The 9,853-nt window shown below is 49.3% G+C and overlaps 1 protein-coding gene across 1 annotated transcript; it reads right to left on the bottom strand.

The window, feature by feature from the left end:
• Positions 1–80: 80 nt before the first annotated feature.
• On the bottom strand, positions 81–9,633 carry GPATCH3 (G-patch domain containing 3). Its single transcript, XM_010345822.2, has 7 exons — positions 9,088–9,633; positions 5,862–6,286; positions 4,345–4,519; positions 3,792–3,851; positions 2,774–2,895; positions 2,515–2,642; positions 81–836 (listed from the first exon to the last, which is right to left on the bottom strand). Exons 1-7 carry the CDS (start codon positions 9,536–9,538, stop codon positions 647–649), a joined length of 1,551 nt encoding a protein of 516 aa, XP_010344124.1. The 5' UTR covers positions 9,539–9,633; the 3' UTR covers positions 81–646.
• Positions 9,634–9,853: the final 220 nt, after the last annotated feature.

Below are 9,853 nucleotides of genomic sequence, written 5' to 3' on the forward strand. Positions count from 1 at the left end.
TCTGTGGTGGCGAGTGGGTTGTGTTGGGTCTTCGAGGGAAAATCCCTCTCGGCATTTCCCCGACCCTCCTTGAGACTCGAATTAGAAGAGAAAGGGAGACCCAGTAGTAAACGTCTTTATTCTTCCATGACCTCGCACACCCGGGCCACCCCCCGCGGACTCTCCGCTGCAGCTCCACCCGGTGAGGGTAGAGGCCCGCCCAAGGCTGGCTCTTCAAAGCACCACAAATCCTCTCCTGGCGCAGGTCCCTTTCCGCTTCTTTCTGGCCTTCGTGGTGACACTGTCAGAGTCCCCAAGGAAGGCTGTCTGATAGCCTCACTCAAAACAGTTTTCAAGGTTTGCAGGAGGCAAAGGGCAAGCCCAGAGACTAGGGTAGAGACCAAAGACAAGTGGTCATTACCCCTATCCGATGGGAGGGGAGGGAGCTTTTTGTAAAAATGCCCCTGAGGTAGAGAACTGGCAGGCAGGCTCAGAGCAAAGCACCCTGAACCAGCCACCAAGACTGCTGTTCCCAGACTCCTTTCTGCTTCAGTGGTAGATACGGCGGAGGCGGAGGGTTCTCATCCCGTAGCTGTGAGTGATTCTGACCAGCAAACCCCCACCGCCGTCAATCAGGCAATGAGCGGCTGTCTCAAGCACAACTGTCTCAAGCACTGGAACCCCTCACAAAGGCCGTGTCTCTCCGAAACTTCATGCTAGTGGGTGGCTGGCGGCGGAGCAGTGACTCTGTCTGGTCCTGGGGCAGAGGCTCATCATAGATGGTGGAGATGAGTCCCAAGCCATTTCCACGGGGCCTCTTCAGTTGCCCAAATGGCTGTAGCTTCTCTCCGTGGTACCTGGATAAAAACAGGCTCTCAATGAGAAGGCTGCTCTCAAACTCCAGTAAAGGGGGTGGGAAAGGACGGGAAAATAGCTACTACATAGCTGGTTTGTCCAAAGACAGAGGTTTTACATCTGGTTCTTTGTTCTCCAGCTCTCTTATCTATTCATTGACAGTCAGTGCCAGCAAGAAGGGGCCTCAGATAAAATTTTCTGTCACTACAGACTTCCTAGCAACCATCACGTCCAAACTCCTCCAACAAAAGGTATGAATGATCTTGTTAAGCCTTAAAGTCTTTTTCTTTTTTTTTTTTTTTTTTGAGACGGAGTTTCGCTCTTAATACCCAGGCTGGAGTGCAATGGCGCGATCTCGGCTCACCGCAACCTCCACCTCCTGCGTTCAGGCAATTCTCCTGCCTCAGCCTCCTGAGTAGCTGGGATTACAGGCACGCGCCACCACGCCCAGCTAATTTTTTGTATTTTTAGTAGAGACGGGGTTTCACCATGTTGACCAGGATGGTCTCGATCTCTTGACCTCGTGATCCACCCGCCTCGGCCTCCCAAAGTGCTGGGATTACAGGCTTGAGCCACCGCGCCCGGCCTCTTTTTTTTTTAAATTTGTTTTAGCAGGGTTTCTCCACGTTGGTCAGGCTGGTCTTGAACTCCCGACCTCTGCCGATCTGCCTGCCTTGGCCTCCCAAAGTGCTGGGATTACAAGCATGAGCCACTGCCCCCAGCCAGGTCTAAGGTTTTTTGTTTTTTGTTTTGATGCTTCATATCTTATTTCTCCTCTGCCCTCCCATCTCCCACCCTTGGTGATGGTTGTACCCATTTGGGCATTTCTGAGCACATGACCATAAGTAAATCTTGAGAGAGGAGCAGAATTCTTGTCTAAAGAGTAACAGAAGGGGATTAGCTTCAAGGATAGCATAACTGTTATGCAAGAACAGAAGCTTGTGTGGTGGCTCACGACTGTAATCTCAGCACTTTGGGAGGCAGAGTTGGGTAGATCACCTGAGGTTGGGAGTTCGAAACTGGCCTGACCAACATGGTGAAACCTTGTCTCTACTAAAAAGAAAAAAATTAGCCAGGCATGGTGGCTGCACCTATAATCCCAGCTAATCAGGAGGCTGAGGCAGGAGAATTGCTTGAACCCCAGAGGCGGAGGTTGCAGTGAGCCGAGATTGCACAACTGCACTCCAGTCTGCGCAACAGAGCGAGGCTCTGTCTCAAAAAAGAAAAAGTGGGCCAGGCGCGGTGGCTCAAGCCTGTAATCCCAGCACTTTGGGAGGCCGAGGCGGGTGGATCACGAGGTCGAGAGATCGATACCATCCTGGTCAACAAGGTGAAACCCCGTCTCTACTAAAAATACAAAAAATCAGCTGGGCATGGTGGTGCGTGCCTGTAATCCCAGCTACTCAGGAGGCTGAGGCAGGAGAATTGCCTGAACCCAGGAGGCGGAGGTTGCGGTGAGCCGAGATCGCGCCATTGCACTCCAGCCTGGGTAACAAGAGCGAAACTCCGTCTCAAAAAGAAAAAAGAAAAAGTGTTAGATCTACTTTTTAAATTTTATTTATTTATTTATTTATTTGAAATAATAGTACCCAGCACCCATTCCAAAACCAGTGGGAAGAGGGAAACCAGGGCATAGCTGAAAGGCTTGGGTCCCCAGGGAAACCCCTTGGCCACACTTACCCCAATCCACGCTTGCATCTGGGGTGCTGGCCATCACCATCCAGGGCCTCAGGTACCCCTGAGCACCTGCTGCCCAGGCCCTGGCCTTCAGCCCAGCCCTGCCGCTCCATCACCTTCCGCCCAATGCCCTGCCGAGTGAAGGGACAAGACTCAAGAAATGGGGCTCCTGCTGGGAGCAGGGGGAACACAGATGGGAGAAGGAATGAAAGTAGAGAAGGAAAATAGTGGGGTCCATAGGGTGGGCACAGTGCTCACTCACCTTGGTGTGGCGCTCAAAGGTGCCCATCTGGCGCTGGATCACAGAGCCATCTTCCTGCCCATCTCGGAGTCTCTGTTCCAGACGCATTTGGACAGAGTCTCGGGCATCCTTGTCTCCACCATCTGAGGAACCAGAGATGTTTATGGAAGCATCCCTCTCAGAAGGAGGGGGAAGAATCAGGTTTCTAGGACCCCCTGATAAGATTGACTTATTCATTTTAATGGTGTGTTATGTCTCTCATTTAACTGGGAGCTCCCCAAAAGTAGGAACCATGGCTCTCCCCAATTATACAGATGAGAAGATTGTGGTACAGATAAGTAACAGAGCCAAAGAATGACAGAGAGAATTAGAACCCAGGTCTTCTTCCCTCCCCGACTTGGCTATTTCCCCCACCCAGGTCATTTTCTCTTCTAAAATCTAAACCCTTACAAGAGCCTGAGCTCCTGACCATCCCACCCTACTGGGACCTAACCATCAGACCCAGAGCTCCTGAGGGCTATTTGTCCCTCCTCCTCCTCCTCCTCCTCCATGAAAGGAAGAAGGCTCTGTCCAAAACTAGCACTTAATGTACATAACCAAAGATTTTTTTTTTTTTTTTTTGAGACGGAGTTTTGCTCTTGTTATCCAGGCTGGAGTGCAATGGCGCGATCTCGGCTCACCACAACCTCCGCCTCCTGGGTTCAGGCAATTCTCCTGCCTCAGCCTCCTGAGTAGCTCGGATTACAGGCATGTGCCACCATGCCCAGCTAATTTTTTGTATTTTTAGTAGAGATGGGGTTTCACCATATTGACCAGGATGGTCTCGATCTGTTGACCTCGTGATCCACCCGCCTCGGTCTCCCAAAGTGCTGGGATTACAGGCTTAAGCCACCACGCCCGGCCTACCAAAGATGTTTTAAGAGGAACCCTCTCAGTGGGAATGGTCCCTTGTTTCAGCTTTTGCTAGCTCTGGTAAAGTGTCACTGCAAGGCCAGGACACCCATGTCACCTCCCAGTGTTGCCACTCCTTGCCCAGTACCTCTGTCATAGTACACACTCATGTCCACATCCCAGTCATCAGCTGTCTGTTCATCAAAATCTGCAGGGATATAAAAGCATCCAACAGAGTGCATTAAGGACTCTCAGTTCTATTCAGAGTTAAACCTAGACTTAGACACAAACTTGGGGCATTTGTTTGTTTTAGAGAAGGTCTCACTCTGTCACCCAGGCTGGAGTAAAGTGGTGTGATCATAGCTCACTGTGGCCTTGAACTCTTGGGCTCAAGTGATCTTCCTGCCTCAGTCTCTTGAGTAGTTGATACTATAAGCATAAGCCACCGCACCCAGCTTGTTTGTATTTTAAAATCCTTCCTCTGGGAGGGTTATTCAGAATTGGAGGGGGGTGCATTTTCTCTCCATCTCACTGATTCCCCCTCTTCAAAAGGATAATTGGTCTCTCATATACAATAAAGGTCAGCCTGTTCCCTAGCCTTTTGTTTGGGCTCACCACTAGGGAATCTACTGTATGGAACAGAGAACCCCAAGAGAAGGCAGCAGGGGTCACCACTGCCTTTGCCCGGGTACCAGCATTACCTCCTCCTTCCTCCTGCCAGAACTGGGCATCGGTATAGAACACCAGGCCAGAGCCACCCTTCTCCCACTTTAGCTCAATCTCCTCCTCAAAGAGCTGCTCAGTGGTCCGCTCCTGCCCGGTCACGTCCTCATGCAGTGCTTCATGCCGTTCCCATTCCTCACCCCGGTCATCATCCTAAAAGTCAGGGAGAGGTGATCTGCCTGAGCTTCCTGACCTCATGCTCAGAGGGAGGGTAGCTGAGGGCACAGGAGGCATGTGTGGCTGGCCTTAGCTCCAGTGCTTCAAATTTCTCCAACAGCAGTACATATTTGGCTGTTAACCAGCATGTCTCCATTTTCTGATAATTCTCAACATAGTTTGCTCCAGTCTCCACAAGCCTAATTCACCTCTGTGCTTTTGGCCATGTCTTTTCCCTGCCTGAAATACCCACTTTCCTCTCCCACACCCTTTTCTTCTCCACTTGGTTAAATCCTCCTTGTCCCTCGAGTCCTACAGCCTACAAGAAGGCCCTGGCAAGTAGGCCGACAGCTCTCTCACCAGTCTCTGAACTCTCAGTACTAATCAATACACACTGTTTAGGCCTTTTTATGTGACATCACAAAGAACGGACAAGAACGCTTACTGTCTCCGGTGTGTCAGGCCCTTCCCATAGCTGAGCTCCGTTAATCAATCACAGCAATCCTGTGAGATAAGTACCATTATTCTCATTCTACAGATGGCAAAACCTGGGTTCAGAGGAGTAAAAAGTTATTTGTCCAAAAGAGGACACTGAGGGAGCAGCAGAGCCAGCAATGCAAACCCGGGTGGCCACACTGTGTAGTGTGTCCAGATGCTGGTTCTTTCTCTTCGGGGAGATTTTAGGCTCTTTGAGGGCAGGAAATACGTCTTAGAATGCCTTTGGAGTCCTACACTAGCCCTTGACTTGACTGGACTTGTGGAATGACAGAATGACTCCTGGCTTGAAACCCTACAGGCCCTTAGGCGCTGAAGAAAAGTCAGAATGTGAAGTCAGGAGTTCGAGACCAGCCTGGCCAAAGTGGTGAAACCCCACCTCTACTAAAAATAAAAAAATTAGCCAGGTGTGGTGGTATATGGCTGTAATCCCAGCTACTAGGGAGGCTGAGGCAGGAAAATTGCTTGAACTTGGGAGGCGGAGGTTGCAGTGAGCCGAGATCGCGCCATTGCACTCCAGCCTGGGCAACAAAGCAAAACTCCGTCTCAGAAAGAAAAAAATGAATAAAAAGGAACCTTCCTTATATCCCTTCCAAGGGAATGAAAAATAAGACCCATCTACAAATCTTGTGGTAAAAGCTCTGGACCATCTCCATAAAGAAATACAGATACACATATGCGAATGCAGTTTTACATTCCTTGTGGGAGAGTTCTCAGACTCCTTGGAGCCCTCCTGAGGACCCCAGGTTAAGAACTCTTGTAACAGACAGTTGAAGAGTGGTATTATTAATGCCTTTGGCCTCTTTCAGTTGCCAGCAAGGACAGGGTAGCACACTGTACTCACATCATCTGAGTGAGACTCTTCTTCCTCTTCCTTCCTCGCTTCTTCCTCAGGTTCTTCACAGGGATTAACTGGTATATCTGCCAGGCAGGTTCCCTGGGGTATTTCCTCGCCCTCTGCTGTATACACAAACTCTTCATGCTTCACAGTCTCTGAGTCCTCATACTCAAAAGGCACATTGCCGTATCGCCGGGAAGAACCTGTCTTAGGGAACTGGAGCTGCAGCTGGGTGATGATCCGAGGGGGTAGACGGCAGGCCCGGATTAACTCCAGAAACACCCGCAGGGGAGTCCCCACATTCCCATTAGGCATCAGCACTGGTGGGTTCAGCTCTGGCAGTTGCTTCAGGTCAGCCAGGGTGAAGGCTTCATTCTCAGCCTTCCGACTCTGCATTTCCTTCCGGGTCTTGAAGGGAAAGGAGCCCAAACCTTGGGAAAGAGGGAGAAGAATGGATCTTGAAACTCAGAAGCCTCCAGCAACACTTGAGCCAGAAATTGGCCAAAGTTGAAAGCTGTTAGCCTTTCCCTACTAAGCAAACTTAGACAAAATAAAAATAAATAAATCCAGGCTGGCACAGTGGCTCACATTTGTAATCCCAGCACTTTGGGAAGCTGAGGCACAAAGATTGCTTGAGCTGAGGAGTTCAAGACCAGCCTAGGGAACATGGAGAGACCCTTATCTCTCCAAAAAATAAAAAATTGGCACCCCGTGATCCCAGCTCCTTGGGAGGCTGAGGCAGGAGGATTGTTTGAGCCTGGGAGGTGAGGCTGGAGTGAGTTGAGATTGCACCACTGCACTCTTATCTTGGGCAGCAGAGTTCTCTGTCTCAAATATAAATATATATTAGCCTAGTGCTGTTCCGCTCTTTCAAATTTTTCCAGGTCTCTTCATCTCTCCCCAAGCAGATCTACAGAACTACCTAGTAGCTTCATGTCATTTCTCATTGCCTTGGCTGGGCACCCAAGTTTCTTCCAGCTGTGGCTCCTGATGACCCCCCCTTTTTTTTTTTGAGACAGATTCTCACTCTGTCACCTACGCTGGAGTGTGCAGTGGTGCAATCTCAGCTCACTGCAACCTCGGCCTCCCAGGTTCAAGTGATTCTCGTGCTTCAGCCTCCCAAGTAGCTGGGATTACAAGCGTGTATCACCATGCCCAGCTGAGTTTTGTATTTCTAGCAGAGACAGGGTTACACTATGTTGTCCAGACTGGTCTTGGCCTCAAGCAATCCAACCATGACTAATTACCTTTTGATTCTCAACGGTCACCAACTCCCACCTCCTGTATGTCTTCATACAATGTGATCTAGGCACACCAAACAATTTTTTCTCTTTTTTCTTCTAATTTCTTTCTATTCTTCTCTCTCTCTCTCTCTTTTTTTTTTTTTTTTTTTTTTTGAAACAGGGTCTTGTTCTGTCACCTGGCTGGAGTACAGTGGCGTGATCTTGACTCACTGCCACCTCCACCTCCACCTCCTGGGTTGAAGCGATCCCCCCACCTCAACCTCCCAAGTAGCTGGGACTACAGGCACATGCCACCACAACAGGCTAATTTTTTGTATTTTTGGTAGAGATGGGGTTTCACTATGTTGTCCAGGCTGGTCTTGAACTCTTGAGCTCAAGAGATCTGCCTACCTGGGCCTCCCAAAGTGCTGAGATTACAGACAGGAGCCAATGCACTTGGCCCACACTGAACAATTTAATATACCCTGAAAGTTTAATGGGCTTTCAAAGCTGTGTCTTTGAAAATGTCATTTACCTTGAAACCCAGAAACGCCATTCTCTCCTATTAACTTCTATTTATTTTTCAAGACCCAGATGGAAAGCCACATTTCTTGATCCATCTAGGAAGTTAGTTTTGTAATAACCTAACCTGGGTTAGCCTAACTGACTCTATCTTAGCTGCAAACCTAAAAAGCTCTCTGGAGCCTCTCCCTCCCAGGGCATTACTGGGTCATGCTGCTGCACTCATTAAAAGTGGGTCACACTGTTCACAGTAACCACTGTAACCTCATCCTGCTTGGCAAGTCTATCTGCCATTGTGAATACCTTCCTTGGTGATTTATTGTATGGGAAGTTCGCCCTGCTACCCCACTTAGTGATTGTATGGAAATACCCTTAGCAACCAACAATCCTGGAAACCTCCTGCCCCCTGGTTACCAGCTTCCTCCTACTAACTTGCTTGTTCTGCTTCTGTAAAATTCTGCTTCAGCTAGGCTGCCCCCTCCCCTACCTAAATCAAGGTATAAAGGGAAATCAAGCCAAGAGATTTTGAGTGTTAGCTGACTCTTGGTTGCCGGCTGAAAAAAGGGCTCATAATTTGAACTCAGAGTGTAGCATTTCCTTCTAACTCGCTCGGTTATTACAGTTTCTCCCTTCTTTGTCATCTCACAGCACTTGGTGATAAACAGTATAGGCTCTGGAACAGAATGCCTAGGTTTATTGTAGCTCTGACACTAGCTCTGTAACCTCAGGCAAGTCATATAACTTCTGGATCCCTCAGTTTCTTCACCTATAAAATGGAAGTAACAATAGCTCCTATCTCATAGGAATGTTGTGAGGGGTCAATAAGAAAACAAAAGGCTTAGAACAGTGCCTACTAAATACACAGACAGTGCTGTAGGGGAATGCTCACAATTAGAATGACATGTCTGTGGCAATTACCTTTTTCCAAACCTCTTCCTTTGTGGATTCTGAGCACACACTAAGTCCAGCTGTTCTCTGCAAATCCAGCTAGTCACACTAAGTGTAGCAATATAAGCATCTGTTGAATGTGTGAACTGGGAGTGCTCTGTACTGTCGTGTTTCCCCATCAAAGTGATTTCCCATGAAAGTGGGAGCTGTCCAGAGAAAAGAGATTGTCTCTTCATTCGCATCTTACTGAAAGGACTGGGTAGGAAGCACGAAGAGAGAACTGGAGAGAAAGACAGTAAGAGGGTTAGAGACTGGATTTCCTTTTTTCCTTCTGTGTTAGTGCTAAATCAACCCCTTGTATAGAGAAAGGGTCTCAGAAGGGACCTAACGAAAGGAAGGCTCTTCCGAATAAGCCTCTCCGGTTTTTTTTTCTCCTTGCACTGAATTAACTCCCTGCAAGTTGAGCCGGAAGCTCTGTCTAAAATATGACCTAAACTCCTGGAGTCATAACCAGAGCCTGACTTATCCTCACCACTCCTCTGAAAAGTGGCCTCTGTTTCTGGCCTGTAGGCCCAGTCTATTACCTTTCTCACTCTTACCTGATGCCTCTGTAGGTAGCCGAAGTCTGCGGATGAGACAGCGACCCGGCAGCCAAGTCCCGTGAGAATCCAGCCACCGGCGGCCCGAGTACATGCGAAGAAACCTCTGAGCTTGAGCTAATCCCCGTACTGAGATGACGCAGCAGCAGGTGCGGGTCTGGACTGGAGTAGAGTCTCGAGTGGAGACACGCCGGGCATCGATGGCCGAAGTCTGGGCGAGAAGCTGGCCCTCAGCGGCTGGGCAGGTAGGAGTTAGGGCAGAGTCAGGAGCGGCCTGCTGAGTGGCCCGCTCAGGTCGATGCCGGTAGTGGAAACAGAGGAAGCCACCGCCATGCTCTTCTCGGAACTGGCTAAAGTAGCTCCGTAAATGGGCTGAGCGCAACACGGAGGGGATACCGCTCACTACCAAGTAAACTCTCGTCTCCTCCTCCGCTTCGCCGGGCAACGCCATCTTGGATCGTCACATGATCTGCTGGAAGCAAGTCTCGCGAGAACAATGCGAGCAATGCTCCAGCGTCTGCGTTTCGAGATTGTGAAAATTGTAACCAGTCCGTTGGGGTTGGGGTTGTAGAATCTGTCGCTGGAAGATCCGAAGTCGTCCGTGTTCCTTTCCCACAGAGGGAAGCCGGGGATGATGGGAAAACTCACCTGGAAAATGGGGTTATAGAGTTCTTTCATAAAGCGCTCATAAAGACCAAATAAGAAGCCTGCGGGAGGGGTCGTTTCTGTGATATTTAGTTGTGGATCTTGCACACCTAATCTCAGC

The sequence above is a fragment of the Saimiri boliviensis genome, chromosome 11, assembly GCF_048565385.1.
Source record: "Saimiri boliviensis isolate mSaiBol1 chromosome 11, mSaiBol1.pri, whole genome shotgun sequence".
NCBI lineage: Eukaryota > Metazoa > Chordata > Mammalia > Primates > Cebidae > Saimiri > Saimiri boliviensis.